At 43.9% G+C, this 19,719-nt stretch overlaps 2 protein-coding genes across 4 annotated transcripts in view; both read left to right on the top strand.

The window, feature by feature from the left end:
• Positions 1-14,630, top strand: part of LOC109627012 (zinc finger MIZ domain-containing protein 1-like) — a 107,484-nt gene extending 92,854 nt beyond the window's left edge. For 2 of the 3 annotated variants that reach the window (XM_069517478.1, XM_020083324.2), the window contains 18 exons: positions 5,238-5,373; positions 5,774-5,888; positions 6,094-6,311; positions 6,437-6,638; positions 6,844-7,119; positions 7,208-7,390; positions 7,512-7,589; positions 7,687-7,855; positions 7,944-8,085; positions 8,763-8,973; positions 9,156-9,261; positions 9,362-9,522; positions 9,622-9,689; positions 9,801-9,869; positions 9,953-10,197; positions 10,330-10,493; positions 10,722-10,988; positions 11,087-14,117. In XM_069517478.1, coding sequence (XP_069373579.1) covers positions 5,238-5,373; positions 5,774-5,888; positions 6,094-6,311; positions 6,437-6,638; positions 6,844-7,119; positions 7,208-7,390; positions 7,512-7,589; positions 7,687-7,855; positions 7,944-8,085; positions 8,763-8,973; positions 9,156-9,261; positions 9,362-9,522; positions 9,622-9,689; positions 9,801-9,869; positions 9,953-10,197; positions 10,330-10,493; positions 10,722-10,988; positions 11,087-11,194 — 2,918 coding nt within the window. In that variant the 3' untranslated portion in view covers positions 11,195-14,117. Of the gene's footprint in view, positions 1-5,237; positions 5,374-5,773; positions 5,889-6,093; positions 6,312-6,436; positions 6,639-6,843; positions 7,120-7,207; positions 7,391-7,511; positions 7,590-7,686; positions 7,856-7,943; positions 8,086-8,762; positions 8,974-9,155; positions 9,262-9,361; positions 9,523-9,621; positions 9,690-9,800; positions 9,870-9,952; positions 10,198-10,329; positions 10,494-10,721; positions 10,989-11,086 lie in introns of all 3 variants that reach the window. The other variant, XM_020083322.2, reaches the window with a different exon arrangement.
• A 1,374-nt stretch (positions 14,631-16,004) lies between these two features.
• Positions 16,005-19,517, top strand: LOC109627093 (peptidyl-prolyl cis-trans isomerase A-like). The gene is made up of 6 exons (XM_020083485.2): positions 16,005-16,261; positions 16,374-16,404; positions 16,827-16,915; positions 16,989-17,085; positions 17,771-17,846; positions 19,086-19,517. The coding sequence occupies exons 1-6, from the start codon at positions 16,112-16,114 to the stop codon at positions 19,219-19,221; spliced, it is 579 nt and encodes a 192-aa protein (XP_019939044.1). The 5' UTR covers positions 16,005-16,111; the 3' UTR covers positions 19,222-19,517.
• Positions 19,518-19,719: the final 202 nt, after the last annotated feature.

The following is a 19,719-nucleotide window of genomic DNA, read 5'->3' as shown; positions in this document are numbered from 1 at the left end:
GTGGCTGTTTTGCATGGCCTCTCAGGAGCGTTCAAGTAACCAGGGATACTCAGGCTCCCTACACCCACTCTTATTTTAATTGACTTTGGCCTGCAGGAGGCTTGTGTCCATTCAAACCTTTCTGGCCACAGAGAGAGAGAGAGAGAAAGGGGGAGGGAGGGATGTAAAGTGAATAGCGCTCCCTCAGTAACTAAGGAGTGCGGCCCACTGGAGACGTTCTTGTTAGTTTGCTCATGGTCTTTGTTCTGCTTTCAGCCGCTTCTGGCTAAATGTCTTCAAACAAGCAGCTCGGGGGGTCGTGATTCCTTTCGACAGGTTAACGACAAAAAGATTTTGTTGTTGTGTTTCAGTCTTAACAGGAATAAGCAAGGGAGCGCCGCTGATAATGTCGGCGTGATGTGGTGACGGCATGTGTACTGTATTTTTGCGTGAGCATTAGAGACCGAGCCATGTGGGACGAAGCCAGGTGGGAGTCCAGTTGACAAGGGAGCAGGTGTCTATTATATAAAGAGCAGCCAGGGAGGGAGGGAGGTGGACGTAGAGGGGGGATCATAAGAGCTCTTGGCATCTGTTTTACCTGCTGCCAGTAAACGGAGAGAAAGGCCATTCATGTCATGTTTTTAAGATTATCCTTTCCCACAGTTTGTTCTCACACGTACCTATTCATCACGGTGAGGTTTCATATGCTGCACATCCGTTTTAAAGAGTCAGCTCGCCCACGTAACAGAAAACATTTATTTGATTTCTACCTCCCCCGCAGTGTCATGGAGGTGAAAGGAGGAATTTTATTTGTCGTGGTCAAAGTATTGATAAATGTTTCTTGAAACGGTGCCTCCTTTGCTTTGGCTCAGCCGTACAACACACTGTCAGGTTTTATTGGGCCTGTTCCTGCTGTGAGATGGATTTATAGTTGACACGGGGGAATAATGGGAGTCTCTGCGTGGATACTCGACGCACCTGTTGTGATTTATCACCATCTCCATAACAGACAGATATATCGTTAACTGCCTCATATTCGTAACAGTTTACATTCTTTCAGTTGGGCTGCTTTGTGATTGGAGTTATGTCCGGAAAGTTCACCTTGTTTCAGCAGAAGATGATATAATGCTGGACGTATATTTCTGAATGTGTATAGACTGTTGGGCCTTGTTTTACCACAAACCGACCAATCACAGTTCTTATGGTCCCCAGCTATAGCCCTGACATGTAGTTATATTACTGAGGAGGTGAACGACACTTGCAGAACCTGTGTGCTCAGTGCTGAAACCCCCTCGACCATATAACACCTTTAAAGCACCACTATGTAACTTTCACTAAGCAACAGCGCCCTCTGCAGCCAGACGTTGTGATTATTCCTTTTGGGCTCAATGCTTTTTGTGTAGAGAAAACAAAATCTTAAATTTCCTCCATGAATATTTGAGATAAAGTTTTTTAATGACTTCTAAATCTTTTTAACTGATCTACAGTTTGTACCTGGGATTGTACCTGAATTTTAGCAGCACCATTCTCCCTATTCCAAGTCAGTGTGCCATCAAACTGCTATTTTAAGTGTTTCTTCAAATAAATCACATTTTGACCACACAAATAAAAATCTACCCCACTTTTTGGGGGGTAATTTGAGTCAACTGACCCTTTAATCTGGAGGTCCTGTCATTTTGGGAGAGCGAAAGAAAATCACCCTGTTTAATCAGCACAGTTTATCTCTCTCTCTCTCTGTGTGTGTGTGTGTGTGTGTGTGTGTGTGTGTGTGTGTGTGTGTGTGTGTGTGTGTGTGTGTGTGCACGGTGAAAGGTGAGGTGGGGGAGCATTATCATTGGAAAGCGCATTGAACAACTGTCAGGGATGCAGTCCATGTCATTTGTCATGTCCCCCTGGGCTTTATGACAGAGGGTGATGCTGGAAGCTGCAGGCCCAGCTATAACTGAACCACCCATCTAGTCCCAGCAGATGCATTTACCGCCCTTTGCCACGACTGACCATCAGGCTGTGCAGCTGAGCACCAGAATATCAATATGGCTCAGACTCAGCCGGGCCCCTGGGACCATCTACAAGGCAAACAGAGAGGGCTCCTCTCCTTATGGAAGACAGAGACCAATCGCCACGAGGGAGACCAGTGTAAACAGGGCGGCAAGATGCTCTGTGGAACAAAACGACACTTTGATTCACTCACTGAGTCGTAGATGTGGTGATTTGGAGGAGCTACACCTGAGACGATTATCTCCAGTTTTGGCTCTGCTCAGGGAGGGAAACAGACAAGTCTACTGAAGGGGAGAGCAGGAGAGGAGAAGCAGTAATCCTTTTGTGTTCATCATCCACACTGTCCTCTGAGACGTCTGGGTGAGGAGGAGGAGGAGGGACAGACTGTGAGGAGTAACATGTAGGCTCTTCCTCCTCCTGTCATATGAAACCTGAAGTTTATCCTCCGAGTCAATGACAGAGCACCTCTCCTTTAAGCAGGTTGGCGCTCAGTGGAGGTGGTAATTTTGTGCAGTGATAAGCCCTTTATCTAATGGCAGAGAAGAAGAATTCCTCTTCAATTGGCAGTGCTGGAGCCTCCCTCCCTTTATTTCCCTCACATATACTTATCGACGTCGTTGTTGGGTTTTTTGTCCCGCGGCTGTTGATGTCGGCCTCAGCGTGAAACAGGCACGTCGCCCCCCCCTTCGCCAGACGTCCTCGCGGTGCCACAGTTAAGAGATAAATTGTGGCGACATGTTTATCAACATAGAAGAAGTGCAAGTTACCCCTTGTTTGAAAAGAATAATGGGACCTAATTGAGCTGTAACATGCTGGCTGGTCGCCAGGCCCTTGAATTGAAAAACTCTCTCCATCAGAAGGGGGTCTGGGGAGAGGGAGGGGGCTGTTAAAACACTGCAGGACGTTCTAACATAAATGTGAAACTCTTAAACCTATTAGCCGTGCTCGAATCCAGTTGTATTCGATTAAAACCAACCCACAAATGTACGCATCTGTAGGCAACTGTGAGGTTTTTGTAGGAGAGGAGCACCTGAGAGGCCTTTTCTGTCGAGCAAAAAGCACAGCCGTGGTAAAGTCAGATCAATCCTCCGGAGGAACAGCACAGCCTGTCTCCTGGCACCTGCTTGCCAAGAAGAGGAGGTGGTGGGGAGAGGGGAAAAAAAAGAAAAAGAGGAAAAGAGAGGGAGCATGAGCGGGTGGGAAGGAGGAAAAACCCAGCTGCCTCCGCGCCTGAGCCCCATGCTGCTTTTAAAGGAGTGGGAGGGAGAGGGAGAGGAGAGGGAGACTGCTGGCACCATCTGTACATGTCTTTTGTATTCCAGCCCTCATCTTTACACAGAGCGAGGCTGGTGTGCTCAGTGTTCAAATGAAAAGAGAGGAGGTGCCTTTTGGGGTGCGATGCTCCGAGAGGGGAAGGTGTGTGTTTGTGTACCCATGCAGAAATCTCTGTTTTGTCCTCGGAAATTTGGCGCACTCGGAGGACACCTCGTGTCCTGTTTATGTTACCACTGTGTGTGTCTGTGTGTGTGTTTGTGTAAGCCAGTGTGGTGTTTTTCCAGATTTTTACTGTGTGTGTGTGTGTGTGTGTGTGTGTGTGTGTCAGTGGGCTCTTGTTCTGTTTGCAAGCACTTATGTGATGTGTGGTCAAATCTCTGGGTTGCCATGTTTGTGATGGGAGTCAGAAGCTTTTGTTTGTTCCTTCCTCCCATCAGCCCCATTAGCCTGATGTCTCCTCTCTCACTGACTCACTCAACCTTTTTCACTCCCTGTCTCCCCTCCTCTCTCTCTCTCTCCCTCCCTCCCTCCCTCGCTGTGTAATATGTGCAGTGGCGGGCTGTCCTTGCATGTGGCAGCGGGGTGGGTGAATCTGCCTGCGAGGACAGCCTGCACTGTCTGCTGTCATATTGACGTGGCTTTTTTGCACAAACTGCAGCTGAAATCACCCAGCGCTCTGTTTCACCCCACTCCCTCCCTCCCTCCCTCAGACTAGAAGTGCTGTGAATCATAAGAGGAGGTGGCTGCCCCTGCACTTTGATTGAATCCACATTCCCTTTCTCCTCTGACGCCGCAGAGAGCGGCTGGAAGGAGGCAGGGGGAAGCGGAGAGGAAAAGGAAGAGCTGAGTCTTTTGTAGCCAGCACAGTACAAAAACATACACTGCAGATGAAAAGCATATGATTTGATCAAACGCTGGTCTGTGGTAGATACCTGGCTGAGCGGTAGGTAGAAGGATGGAAGGGAGGGAAGGGCTGGGGTCCATCTGCAGGCCCAGAGTGAACCCTAGTGGCCAACAGCTGCAGTGGCATGCTGTATTGAGGCACATCTTTTATATTGCAGCAAATGTGCCACCTTTAGGGATTTTCTTTAGTGAGTGAATCAAAGAATCAACTTTTTATTTCCAAACTTTCCATACTATAACATTTGTTTGCATATAGAAATGTCGAAGGGTTTTTTCAATTAGCGAAATAATTAAATTATATGGCAAAGCAGCCTGTCGGCTGTTCACTGCTTTTGATTTCACATGGTGGGAAGAAACTGTTTTCCAGAGCAAAATCCTGCTTCGTGTATAAACTAAGTGTTTCGTTAATTTTGTCAACGCATTACATGCAAGCCCACTAAAGATGGTCAGAGAGAATCTTTATGGATAGATAACTGGACATATGAATATTACGAAGAATAGTTGGAGAGTTACGGTGAAACAAGCTCATCCAACAGGGAAACACCACGAAATAAGATTTTCTGAGTCGTTAACTATCAAAAGTAGAATCATGTGGAGCAAGAATAGGTTGTTTTAAAGGTCTCAGAGGCATCAAGTGCATTTTCCATGTTATCACTTCATTTTATCATGTCACTGTCTCAGCCTCTCACGTCACTCTGCCAGTCATCATTCCATCATTTTACAGTAAATAGCGATGAACATAACAATAAATATTTGTATTACTTTATATTACACAACTTACACAGCAAATATTCTAGTATTTCTAGTAGAGTTTTTATTATTTTGTTTATTTTATTCTTATGTCATAATGCAACTGATTACATTTGAACTGCTTTTTATTATGCACTACTAAGCAGGTCCTTGCTTTTTAATTTTATTTCCAGTTTATCTCAGAAGCTTCTGTTCCTAAGTTTCACCTCCCTCCTGCATACACACTGCATTCAGTTTTTGCAGTGCTTTGCAGAAGAGGGCTCTTACCTCTGCAGCTACATCTCTCTGGAGTCCAACAGCACTGACCGACTCTTCCTCTTCTCTCTCCCCAGCTCTCCTGTCCTCGTGGTGTGAGGAACTCGGACGCCTCCTCCTCCTCCGTCACCAGAAGAACAGGCAGAACGAGCCTCCGGGAAAAGTGCCCATGCAGCCCCCCATGAGCTCCATGAAGCCCGGCCTCTCGCATGGGTCAGTGTTCACACTGCTGCACTTTTTGGCATGTGTGCGAGGTGTGTTTGTGTCCGTGTTGGGTGTGTGAACAGACAGACTGGGCCCTCGGGGAAAGCCCTTGCTCTCCACATGAAGCTCAGTGTTCCTTATGGATCAGTGGCCAGACTAACTGCTTCTAGCACAGTCAGTGGGGAACAAACTGAACCTCCCACACCCCTAGTACATGTAGTCAATAATTACAACACAGTGTACGAAGAACATGCTTTTATTGTATAATCCTTGTATAAAGCTTTGTCTTTCCATATCATCCAGGAATTGCAAATATACTTACTACTGCTGTGCTGCACAAATATTGGTACATTGGCACAGGTCACATTTTGTTTTGCCTACATGACATGTTTTTCTCTGTCCCCTGCAGAGATGGGTCCTTTCCCTATGACTCTGTTCCCTGGCAACAGAACTCCAATCAGCCTCCGGGTTCGTTGTCTGTGGTGACCACCGTCTGGGGCGTGACCAACACCTCGCAGAGCCAGGTGAGATCTCCTACCCACCTGTCCAAGGGAGTAAAGGTGCATCTGAGTGGACTAAATGTCACAGAATTGTAGTTTTAAAATGTTGCTGCAGAAGAATGTCAAACTTGAAATATGGCCTTTAAGTTAAAAGTTATTAGTAGTAGTTTGCCAGGAGGATATATCATCGCCTGATGACTCTTGTTCCTCGTGTCTCTGTGTCCAACAGGGTTTGGGGAATCCCATGGCCAGCAACAACAATCCAATGAACCCTGGGGGCAACCCTATGGGCTCGGGTATGTCTGGTAACAATCCGGGGATGAACTCACCTCAGTTCCCAGGTCCTCAGCAGCAGTTCAACAACAAAGGCAACTCCAACCAGGGCTACATACAGCAGGGCATGTATGGACGACCCAACTACCCCGGAGGAGGAGGCTTCAGTGGCAAGTAAGTGGACAGTGGATTAGTATTAGATTTGCAATGCATAAAATACATCCAAAGAAGTAATTACAAGAACCACACTCTTCCCACATGAGGTTATTTCTTTAACATATTGTTGCCTTTTGTCATAGTTACCCTGGAGGGCCCAATGCTGGACCTGGTGGAATGGGCATCCCTCCACACTCCCGTCCTCCTTCAGACTTCACCCAGCCTGCCGCTGCAGCCGCCGCCGCTGCAGTAGCTGCAGCTGCCGCCACCGCAACAGCCACCGCAACGGCAACTGTAGCTGCCCTGCAGGAAACCCAGAACAAGGACATGAACCAATATGGGCCGGTAGGACAACTGACATCACTTGTGTGATAGTATCTTTATCTTACTGCATCTATGTGCACGTCACACATTATTAAGGAGTCTGTTTTACATGAAAAAGTAAAGAATCAATAGTGTTTACAAATTAACACATTTTGTATTTTGCTACTTTGAAGTTTTTTTTATTTTTGCCTCAGTGATGGTTAATTGAATCCATCTTGTCTTCCAGATGAGTTCCTCTTTCCAGATGGGACCAAACCAGGCATACAACAGCCAGTTCATGAACCAGCCAGGACCCCGTGGCCCTCCATCCCTCCCTGGGAACATGGGCACAGGCATGAGTGCATCCAACATGAGTGGGTCCCCCATGGGAATGAGCCAGCCCAGGGTTCAAGGCGTGGGACCTTTTGGGGCCCACGGCCAAAGGATGCCCCAGCAAGGTTATGCAGGACCTCGGCCTCAGAGCATGGGTATGCAGGGCATGAAAAGACCGTACCCAGGGGAGGTGAGTGGACATGAATTCAACATTTTCACTTTTAAGATTTAGCTCCATTGCTGTATGTTGAATATGTTTGTCACCTCTGCATGCACAGCCAAACTATGGAGGACAGCAGTATGGACCAAACAGCCAGTTCCCTAACCAGCAGGGGCAATACCCCACACCCAATGCCTCCAGGCCGCTGCCGTCCCCCAACTACCCCGGCCAAAGAATGCCAGGACAGCAGCTACAGGGCCAATACCCGCCACCCAGCGGTGCCATGGGCCAGTACTATAAGGTGCAGTATGATTTTTATCAGTGGTTGTTAAGCATGGTGTTAGCAGCAGTATGGTAGAAAATAATTATGGTAAATATTGGGAAGAAAATAATTTTGATGATTTTGTTTTATGAAATTACAGCAAGAGCCACCTTTTAATGGCCAAACAAATAACTTCTCTGGAAGTGGTTACCAGTACAGTCAGGCTAATGTGAATGGGGTAAGTCCAATTTTGTTCCAGTTTTGTTTGATCACATTATTTTACTCTTGGTCGTGTTAAAGTTTGATTTACTAATCGATTGTATTGATCTGTATAGCCACCCAGACCGGTGGGTAACTACCCCCACTCTCCAGTGCCAGGCAACCCCACCCCTCCAATGACCCCAGGAAGTAACATCCCTCCATACCTGTCGCCAAACCAGGATGTGAAGCCCCCCTTCCCTCCTGACATCAAACCAAATATCTCCGCTCTCCCTCCACCCCCAGGTCAGTAGCCAAAAAACAAGTATCTAGAAAAACATGGTTTACTCATTTGTGACTGTTCACTAGAAACATTTTTTCTCCACCCAAATAGCCAACCACAATGAGGAGCTGCGCCTGACGTTCCCTGTGCGAGATGGTGTCGTCCTAGAGCCTTTCAGACTAGAGCATAACCTGGCTGTCAGCAACCATGTCTTCCACTTACGGCCGTCTGTAGCCCAAACGCTCATGTGGAGGTAAAACAATATCCACTGATCAACATTAAGTATATTTTTAGAAATCCTACCACCTATTGAAAGTTAGTCATTTTCTCTGTCCCTATTCCAGTGGCCTTGTTTTGACAACTGCAGTTTTAGGTATTTTAGGTATCTTGAAACTGTTGAAGTTTATAATTGTAAAGAAGTGTCTCGGGTAAAAGCTTTTCCAGGAACCCAAACAGTAGTTTTCAATAAAACTAACATTGGAAATTTCTATGAATAATTTTGAGGTTATAGTGACAAATGTAAGCAATTTCTGGAGAGCAAGAGAATATAAACTGTGGTTAAAGTGCCAAAGGTTCTTTGGATTTGACAGAAAATGCACTAAAAGATCTTTTAGTTCCCACTTTAATTCTCAGCTGTCAGTTCCAGGGGTTTACACTATATGCAAAAAGCAATATAAGTAATATCCCATGGAATCCCACAGGGCACTATTCTAGGGTTTGTACTATTTTTCATATAGTACTGTTATTGTTCAAATTATCACATGCATATATTAGGAATATATTAGCATATAGCAGTGCAACAGTGCAAGAAGATTTATCCAAGACTTGAGAAGATCCTGACTGAATTGCTGCAGTTTCCCTTTATGTGCTGCAGTTATTCACTGACACCACCTACTGATTTAAATGTTTCATTTGCTTGTTCTTCTCTAGATCAGACCTGGAGCTGCAGTTCAAGTGCTATCATCACGAAGACCGTCAAATGAATACCAACTGGCCGGCATCGGTCCAAGTCAGCGTCAACGCCACACCTCTCACCATCGAGAGAGGCGACAATAAGACCTCCCACAAACCCCTGCACTTGAAACACGTATGCCATCCGGGGAGGAACACAATCCAGATCACAGTCACTGCCTGCTGCTGTGTGAGTACACACATCTACTAACATTAAGAGGTTTATACTAATCCTGATACAAAAAACAGTCGACAGGAAAACAAAAGTAGCTTCGAACGAAATCAAAAATGTATCTTTCTTACCTCTGGATGCACAAACAACTCAACTCAAGAGGTTGTTTGTAATAGTAACAGTAATGTTTCTTTCTACAGTCGCACTTGTTTGTACTGCAGCTGGTCCACAGGCCCTCGGTTCGCTCTGTCCTCCAGGGCTTACTGAAGAAGAGGCTTCTGCCTGCAGAGCACTGCATCACCAAAGGTATTCACACAAGGACACAGTCAAGTGTTACTCCCTAAAGTCCCCATCATTCTCGGAGTTCCCGCTCACACACATTTCTCTCTCTCCTCCTGCTTTTAAGTTAAGAGGAACTTCAGTAGTGTAGCAGCATCATCGGGCAATGCCACGCTCAACGGTGAGGACGGCGTCGAGCAGACGGCGATCAAGGTTTCCCTTAAATGTCCGATCACTTTCCGGCGAATACAGCTTCCAGCGAGAGGCCACGACTGCAAACACATTCAAGTAAGCTAACACACTGATACACAGGCCGGTGGGAACACAAGTTTTAAAATAGTTTACTGGAATAATAAAATGACTGTTCTGTCTTATGTGTTCTTGCAGTGTTTTGATTTGGAATCATATTTACAACTGAACTGTGAGCGGGGGACATGGCGATGTCCTGTATGCAAGTAAGTTTATCTAGTTTAGTAACTGCAGTATTTGTTGTTTACAGTTTTTCAGTGTAATCCACGTAACTATATCTTTTAGCATTTTAAGCCCTGTCGCTCTTCTCTCCTCAGTAAAACGGCGTTGTTAGAAGGACTTGAAGTGGACCAGTACATGTGGGGAATCTTGAACGCTATACAAAAGTGAGTTGAGATGAAAACATTTCTTTTATAATTCTTATACTTCTTGTATCTTAACCATTTTGTTTTCATCTGTATTTCAACAGCTCGGAGTTTGAAGAGGTGACCATCGACCCGACATGTAGTTGGCGGCCGGTGGCAATCAAATCTGACATCCACATCAAGGAGGATCCAGACGGACCACTGGCCAAGAGGTTCAAGACGATGAGTCCCAGCCAGATGATCATGCCCAATGTGATGGAAATGATAGCGCAGCTCGGCCCCGGACCCTCGCCGTACCCATCGCTTCCTTCTCAGCAAGGGGGCAACAACAGTGAATATGGCAGCCAAGGTATTAAACAGTTCAAATACAGAATGCATCGTTGACTAGACTTGAACATAAACTTACAAATGCTACAGAAATCCTAAAATAACTTTATGAAATATTCAAAGGTTTTTAATTTTCTTTATTTTGATATGTTAGGTAACAGTTACCAGGGGCACGGGAACTTTGACTTCCCTCACGGCGCCCCTGGTGGTACGTCGATGAATGACTTCATGCACGGTCCTCAGCTGTCTCACCCGCCTGACATGCCCAACAGCATGATGACCCAAGACAAGCCACTCACCCACAACATGCCTGACTCGGTGAGTTCTACCTTATTTATATTTTCTTGTCTTTTCATGATTCTAAGTTAAAGTCGAACACATTTAAATCTGTTTTGAATGTTGCCATGGGGATATCTTTACTTTTTTTCATAGTTTTTAGATGTCATGATCAATTGATTGATATTAAAAAGGGCTGGTAGATAATCAACAATCAAAAGAACCCTTAGTTAGAACCCTAGTCTGAATATATCCCCCCCCTCTTTGCAGTTACCTCACTCTGCCGGCAACGACCAATCACATGGTCCAATGCAGCAGAGCTTACATGCGCCTCCACACCCTGGGAGCCAATCAGGGCAGCAGCTACACCACAGCGGACCTCCGCTGCCCTCGCGACAAGCTCCGCCTCCTCAGCAGCAACAGCAGCAACAGCAGCAACCTGGCCCCAACAACCATCCCCACGGCGACCTGACCTTCAACCCCTCCAGCAGTTTGGACAGCCAAGCTGGGTCGGACATGCCCGAACCATCTTTAGACGTGAGTCCTGACGTACTGCAGATATTTAGAAAGCCAGTCTTCAGAAAGCTTTGTTCTCTTGAGTACTTAACCAAAGCTTTGCCCCTTCTTCTCCACAGCTCCTCCCAGAACTCGCGAACCCAGATGAGCTGTTGTCATACCTGGATCCCCCGGATCTCCCCAGCAATAGCAACGACGACCTTCTATCGCTCTTCGAGAACAACTGAGGCGATTCAGACACACAAAAACTCTTCTGACCGCCTGCAGTTTCCCTGAGAGCCCGGGGCGGTCGCTCAGTACTTGATAAACACAAAGATGCACTCCCTTTCTCTTCTTCCTCTTGTACAGTTTTCATTCGCCAGCGCAGATTTGACTGAAAGAGGTTCAAACTCAAAGACACAGCGGGATGCTCACCCCGTGGCGACACCTTTTGAACTGTGCAGCTATACTCAGTTGATTTTTTTAACGCCACACACAGGTTGTATGTGTGCACATTAGAAACGTGCTGTAGCATTTTTTATTCATGTTTTGTTTTCTTTTGAGAAGAAAAAGGAATTAACTGTAAGGAAAAAACACAGAAAAAAAACCTGCGCTATCTGGCCAGTGTGCGTTATGTCCATATTGTTATTCCAATCTGAGAGGCCACAGCTTCCTGGTGTCACAGCTCCATTCCCCGACTGGTCTGGTTAGTCGCACTGTTTCGTCCGCCACACATCATTTAAAAGCACAAGAGATTTTGGCAATGCAAAAAAAAATTATCAGTCTGTACAAAAGAAAAAAAAGATCAGTTGGATCTGTGTAAATTTGTCTGTTTTTTAAAAAAGAAAACTTTTGCTCTTCTGCCAACATTAAAAAAAAAAAGATTTTGAGAACAATCGGCTTCCACTTTGTCTACAATTGTAATACATACATATTTTTGTCAAAAAGAGATATATCCACACTTTTCAGTGTTAACAACTGGAACGGAGAAGAGTTTGGCCCCACTGAAACAAAAAAAGGGTTTATATCAACATACACATACTTCTACATATTGTATAGTCATCCTCCTGTACAGAGGAGTGATTTTTAATGGAAATGAAAGGTACAACATGAGAGGTTGGGGTTCCTGTGACGATCCTGCTGCGTTTACTGCTTCCTGTTATCACTCCTTCCATGCCCTTTGCTCTGCATGAGCCCCAGTGTTGCTCGGGTCAGCGTTTTTGCAAAGTTGCATCTCTTTCCCTGTTAAATGATGTGCTGTTTAAGTATTCTACAAAAGTGCATGTGTGCCAAGCCCTTGTCTAGTGCTGTTCCAAGTGGTTAAAAAAAAAAGATAGTGTGGTTTTTATCAGTTGCTGTTTCCACAACTCTTTTGTTTGTACGTTTGTTTTTGATTTCTGTCAGATTTAGTATGATTTATTTAACACTAACACTGAAGGGATAATGCTGATGTCAGCGATACATTTATCATGTGTTTGCTGGATATTCTGTATTATATGTATTTTTAATTTTTTTTCCTTGTTTTTTTTTTGTCGCTGCATAATTAAAACTATCCACAAATCTTTTGGGAAACTGCTCAACATCACCAAAGTTAGAGGGTTGAGAATGGAGACGTTTGTGTTTGCTCGGTCCTGTGCAGGTCTGTGAGTGTGTGTGTGAGAGCGAGAGAGTGTGTCTGTGTGTGTGAGAGCGAGAGAGTGTGTCTGTGTGTGTGTGTGTTTGTGTGTGATGGGAGGTAATGTTGACTTCAAAGATATAGGAGAGGACAAATACAGTTTATCCATCACTGCTGTTGAAGAGGTGGTTTTTAAAAGCAGTATTGGCGCAGACCTTTCGCCACATTTGTTTTCATTTTCACTTTCTGAGAAGAGTGCTGTCCAGTATGCAAATGTATTATTTTTTAAGAAATGCTATTGTACTGTAAATATCATTGTGAATATTTTTGTATCATCTTGATAATATTTGTCCTTTTGATCATTAGTCGTCCAACGTAACCACATATGCTCCCAGACTCCCACCTGACCACTGACTTTTGTTTGTAACCAGCATACGTCAGCTGTCTTGCCTCCTCGCCGTCGGGGGGGGAGGCCAGTCCAAACGTCTCATAAGCTATTTCCTGCGGGTCGTTGTGCGTTCTTGTCACTTTTCCTCCCAGTGCACTCTGTCTCGCACCCGTCTGAACACGGACAGGTGTCCCGTTCGTCTGCGGTCTCCTTCCCCGCATCAGCCCAAGGTCACCGTGTCGCGTCACTTTAATGTTTCACACGTCAACCTCTGTTTTGAAGCAATATTTTCTTCCACGCTCGGATTTGTTTTAATTGGAAATCCTCATGAATTTTTACGTTGACATCAGTGAAACGGCGCAGTAATGGTTTCAAAAGATGTGGTATCAGCTGGCTTTCAGTGTAATTAGTAAGCTATGTGAATATCATAATTGTTGCTAATTGTCAATACACAGTGGTATTTTTAAAGATATATCACAACCATATTTTAAAGAAATTCATCATATTGTTTATATTTTTGTTATAGAAAGATTTGGCTTTTTTAAAAGCATGAGACCATATACATTTTTATCCCCTTTTTTTGTTTTTGGTAAATTATTTTATACTATTTTTCATATTAATCTGTAAGGCTAGAAATCCAATTTCTTTCAACTGTAGCATTGCGCTAATTTAACTGCCCTGGTTTTGTCTAAACATGATTTTAAATGTCATTTAAGAAATATTATTTGTTGAGTCGCACACAGACGTCAAATCAAAAGTCTTGTAACAATTCACTGCTACGTTTTTTTGTTTTGTTTTGTTTTTTTTACTCTCTGAATTGAAACTTTCCATCCATCCCACGGGAGCCATTGTTTTGTTTGGAGCGAGCCAGTTCGGTGTATTAGGCAGCACCCCAAATCTGTAGTTGCACAATCACAATAAAGGGCCACTTTCTGGGGGATGTTGTTTCGAAAACAGAAGAAAACACAGAAAAAAAAATACAGAGAGGAAGGGCATGTGCGTCGCTCTGGCCTGGAAAAGGTTGTTGAGGCCAAGGTGAAGTCACACGTCCCGCGAATGCCTGTATATATGTAAATGACTATAGAGACATGTGAACAGAAATGTATTCATTTTCCCTGGGAATGTGCATTGTTTCTTCAGAATAATAAAAAGCTTGCAACCCCCTCTACTGGAAGTGGCTGAATATGGAACTTGTTAGCTAGTGTCTGTGGGTTATCTCAGCATTTCTTTCCCCCTCTGTAATATACTTTCGCCTCTTTTGTTCGGGGAACCGCGACAGCTATGTTTTACATGTAATATTTAGCCTACGTGTTCTAGTCTTATCACCTGCGTACTCTGAGGTGCTAAAGCTGAAAAAAGACGCCGAAAAAAAACGCGGTTACAAAGAAAAACACCTGGTGGGGGAGGAGAGAGACCGGTGGGGGGGGGGTCCAGAAGATTGTAACCAAATCCATAGTTTGTACATTTTTTTGATATCATGAACGGAAATGATCCAATCTAAGGTGATTCATGCAACGTGGCCATTGTCTCTATGTTTGTACATTGTATGTACAATCATTTCATATTCTAAACTGGTCAGAAAATAAAGGAACTAATTGTGATTTTTAGTCTTGCAGAACTGTATGTAGTTAGATGATGTGACAACCTAATATTTATCTAATAAATATGTATTCAGATGATACCAGAGTGTCACTGTGGTCTTTTTCTTTTGTGCTACTCGCATTGGGCCCGTCCATAACCCCCCACAGGCAGGTATAAATTGCCTGTTACTCCGAGCAGAAGGTTTAAATTACCGTCGTCAAAATTCATTCACATTTTGATTAACACAGCTTAAAGTCAGCTCTGCCTTATGTGGGGACGATGTGAGTCCACGTTAATTAACAACAACAGAGTAAAGGGAGATGAGGGTTGTCGACCTGCTCTGAGGAATTATGTTGAGCAGTCGGGATGCAGTCTGTCAGAGGAAATGAGAAATTGAACAAAGAAATTAAATAAGTGGAAAAGAAATCAGAGGAATCATCCTGTGTTTTGTTCCAGGCTCAGTGTAGTGATCCCAGCACCCTCCTGACAAAAAACCTTTTAATTTCAAGAAACCTGGATTTTCTCTGGATCCTCTCAGACGTGTTCTACTGGATTGAACTCTAGAGGGTTTAGAGGTAACTGAGGTCATTGTCATGTTCAGGATTTTGTGACATGGTGCATTAACACACTGGAAGTAGCCAGTAGAAGATGGTAAACTGTGGCCATGAAAGGACGGTCAGTACTCGATCTGTGTCATTTAGATGATAACAGATTTGAATTAAAGGGCCTAAAGTGAGCCAAGAAAACAATCCCCACACCCTTTACACTGCCACCAACAGCCTGGACTGTTGACACAAGGGAGGCCGGGTCCGTGGATTCATGCTGTCGATGCCAGATTCTGACCCGTGCCATCTGTGAGGCTCAGCAACAATCCAGATTCACCAGAGCAGCCTGTGTTTTTTCAGAGTTCGATTCTCCAGTGACCTCTGCAGCCTCCGGTTTCTGCTGTCGTCTGGCAGCCGGACTGAAACCTGACATGTTCCTCTGCTGTCGTTCCTCTGCCTCAAAGTTCAATCTGTTCTGATGCTTTTCTGCTCAGCACAGAAGTAACGAGGGGTTAACTGAGTGATCAGCACTTCTGAATAAAACGCTTTAAATCGTGTAGAGATCAAAACATGATCAAAGTCACTGAGATCACCAAATTCTATTTACATACTCTTATTACTGTTTACATTTGTATTATTCTACATCTATATTAAAAGTATATTTATGATAATAACAATATGTGTCTCCTTATTTATAAATATGTTTAGTGTAAAATAAGTTTTCATCGTACAAGTTCATTGCTGCCTTTGCCTACACTTATTTTGGAGAGAATAAATAAGGACTTTTCTTTATTCTTTATTCATAGTTTTGCTTTGTGTTTTACTTTTTGATGTACACACATATACTCTAATATAGACTTTTATATTTCTTTTTAGGCGCTTGAGCTAGATTGTGTGAACTATCGCGAGACCTGGAGAGGACGTAGTTCCGGTTGTGTAAGACACCGCTTCCTGGTTTCCAGCATGTGATCCTCGTCCTTGCAGCAGCAGCAGCAGCCGGTCGGTGTCACCTCGTCACATACACTGAGTGTTAAAGATGCTTTTATCCAACAGGATCAAGTTTTGCTCTCTGGCCTTCACCGCTGCTCGTCTGTGCAGCAGCGGCCCCGCAGCCGCCAACAACAACCCCACGGTTTACTTCGACATCTCCGCAGACAACGAGCCGCTGGGCAGAGTCACCTTCGAGGTGAGTGGAGGAACTAAAGACCCGCAGAGTTCATGATCCCCCTCCGGTGTGTCGGTAACTTCTTCTCACTGTGTCACCATCAATTCATTCATTCATTTATTCCACTCTGCAGCTCAACGCTGAAGTTGTGCCCAAAACCGCAGGTGAGTCACACTAATGATTTATTTTCTGCAAAGAACAATTCATATTTTCAAAATACATTCTGTTTTAATCTAGTAGTAGTATACAGTAGTTAAATAGTAGTAGTATGTATAAGTGATATCTCTGTCTATTTAAAATAATCCTTAACACTCAGTCAGATACTCTCCCTGCAGCACATGCTCAAATGTTAATGTACTGTTCTTTATGTTCGTTAACTTTAGCATTAATAACTTGTGCAGAAGTGTGAGTACATCACCAAGTGAATACTCAGTAACCTGCCCTTCACCCGTTGTTTCTCATGGGGTGGAAATAATCAGATTTATCATCGTGTGGCAGCTAAAACCGAACTCTGCAGTTGTTGCTGAGCAGGTTGTTGTTGTGTTGTGTTCGCTGACATGCACTGACACCACCTCTCTTCTTGTAGAGAACTTCCGGGCCCTGTGCACGGGGGAGCAGGGTTTTGGTTACAAGGGATCGATTTTCCACAGGGTGATTCCTCAGTTCATGTGCCAGGTAGGTTTCTCTCTTCTCTCTTCTTTGTGTGTCCTTTCAATTGACCCGCGTGTAATTACAGTTATGTTTTCAGGGCGGCGACTTCACAAACCACAATGGAACTGGAGGGAAATCTATCTACGGACGGAAGTTTCCTGATGAGAACTTCAAACTGACGCACACTGGACCAGGTAATACATCTACATCCCACTGTTACTATCTGTGTACATTCTCACTGGGAAGAAGAACAGCAGCCTGGTATGTTTATTCCAGATTTTCCACTACGTAAGGATTTTTCAGAGGTGTTTTCCAGATGTGGAGAGTCTGGGAATTGGATCAGTTCTTGTAGAAGGTCAGGAGAATTTACCAGAACAGAACTGCGACACGATCATCGCAAAATGTATTTTACAAACTTGATTCTCACGATCAGGCCAAGGCAGCTTCAGACAAGTATAAATTAAAGGTCCTCAGGGGCCGCGGGGCAGGGCAGGGCTGCAAGAACACATGAGCGGGTAGTCATTCCTCTTCACTGTGCAGGGTTTGAAACCAGGCTGGTGAACACTCGAGCCATATATAAACAGGACTTTACATATATGTACATATCTACACCAGTGCTTTATTGTATTGCTTATTTTTAGTTAGGAAATTAATGATCCGTTGTACATTCCCCATGTTTCTTCTTAATCAGTTTTACCACCAGGTGGCAGCAGTGTGTAAATAGAGAACACCTCAATAATGAACAATGTTGTTAAAATGATCAGGGATGTTTCCTTAAGGTCGATCCATTGTAATTTGATAAAAGTTAAAATCGCTCCATTCTCTACATTTATGTTTTGTTATTTTTATCAAACTGATCCTGAGTCTGTTTCCTTGCAGGGATCCTGTCCATGGCCAACGCTGGACCCAACACCAACGGATCCCAGTTCTTCATCTGCACCGATAAAACCGAATGGTACGTACTGACAAATACAACATTGTACAGTTAGATGCAAAGTGAATTATAGTTCAGTGTCCGACCCACCGGTATCTTCATTCTAATGTTTTCTCACTTTAAGAGCAAATGAGTCACAGAAGAACACAAAGTTTTAGTTTCACTTCCACTGACACATGAGGCGTGAAGCCAATTTCACAAAATACGTCTGTCTCACTCAATAACATCCATTTGGAAGAAGCTCTCATCAGTGAAGCAGACAGATGTAGTGCTATTATTATTATGTTAGTATCTTCATACAGATTTGACAAAAAATGTTTGACTGGCTGTCTGTGTAACTGTAGACAATATGCAATGACAAAATTTAAATACAATACTCAACTTAAAATACACAACATTGTTGTGAGATTAAAATTCCTAATTTTTTGACTCTGTGCCATTTTCATCAAACAATTTTCTCACATTTCTGAGATCTGTTCCTCCAAAACGTGCACAACACATGTGGAAGCATCGGTAGATAAAAATCACAGCCACTGCTGTTGTTCCCGGCAGATTCACACATTAAATCACTTGTAGGATTTCACCAAAACACAAAACATCACAAACAGAACCACACAACTAAGGATTTCGGAGGATTTGAATGAACAAGGAGAAATTCCTGTGATTTCTTCTGTGACCAGGAAAAGTAACTTGGTGGTGGCAGCGAACAGACTGAGTCTCAGACCACATGGAAAAAGATAATAGCTACCCTGATGCACTTTTCATATATTCAAGTTTGAGTAAAAGGGATCTGAAAAGAAAAGCACTTAAATCCTCTGCCAGAGGCTTTTACATGTATCAGCAAGTAACCGTGGTTCATGTCAGAGGTTTCTCTTTAACACTCACATGCTTATGAAGAGAATAATAAGTGAAAGAGTAAAAATATTAAAGTGTTCCTGAGCACTTTTCCCAACAGGCCTTAAACATCTGCTACTTTTAGCATGCTTCTTATTTTAATGTTTTTTTTTTTTTTTATAGTTTCCACTTAAAAACTATAAAAACTATAGCTGTTAAAATGCTGTTTCAGAGCTTTTCTGACTTTCTTGGTGGCAGCAGTGAATTCTTATGTTTGAGCCTGGGAGCAGAAAGAAAAAGACCTAAAAATAGCACCGCAGTCGCAGAAATCGTGGCATCACCCAACAATTCAAACCCGGCTGGGTGCATCCAGGATCGTCTCGCCGCACGGGGCAGTGATAATAAACTCGCTGTTTCTTCATTCAGGCTGGACGGCAGGCATGTTGTGTTTGGCAGCGTGAAGGAGGGAATGGACGTGGTCAAGAAAATGGAGTCTTTCGGTTCACGGACTGGGCGAACCTCCAAGAAGATCACAATCACAGACTGCGGAGAGCTCAAGTAGACGACATGTGAGCGGGGGACACGGCCTCCCAGTCTCGTCTCCTGTAATTTCAATGTGAGGGTCTGAGAGAAACGCTCAGGCCTCGGTCATGGCACATGGTGCTGCTCCTCTTTGACAGTAGATAATCTCAGAGTTGTGCCAAAACTCCCTAACAAGTGGTGCACTTCACTGTGCATCACTGTAAAATGTGAACTTGTATTATAGAATGCAGGGGTCTGCTGTTTTTCAGAGGAAGCTATTCATTCATTAATTAACTCGGTTTGCAAAAAATAATAAAAGGAGTCATTTTGTCTTCATGTGTGAGCTTGTTCTCTGCGTCTGTTTTGATGCTACGTGAACCAGATGTTTAAACATCAGGAAAATATCCAAAGGAAAAACTTGACACTTGACAACTGGCTGAAATTAAGCTTATAAATGAAAGGTGTGCCCGTTTATTGGGTGAAGGGCGAATGTTTTTTTATCAGCAGCTGCGGAATGAGATCAGTGTTTAGAGTTTTT

This window comes from Paralichthys olivaceus, chromosome 21 (genome assembly GCF_024713975.1).
Source record: "Paralichthys olivaceus isolate ysfri-2021 chromosome 21, ASM2471397v2, whole genome shotgun sequence".
NCBI classification, from domain to species: domain Eukaryota; kingdom Metazoa; phylum Chordata; class Actinopteri; order Pleuronectiformes; family Paralichthyidae; genus Paralichthys; species Paralichthys olivaceus.
Note: the sequence above shows the minus strand (reverse complement) of the source record. Positions and strands in the feature narration are given on the sequence as shown.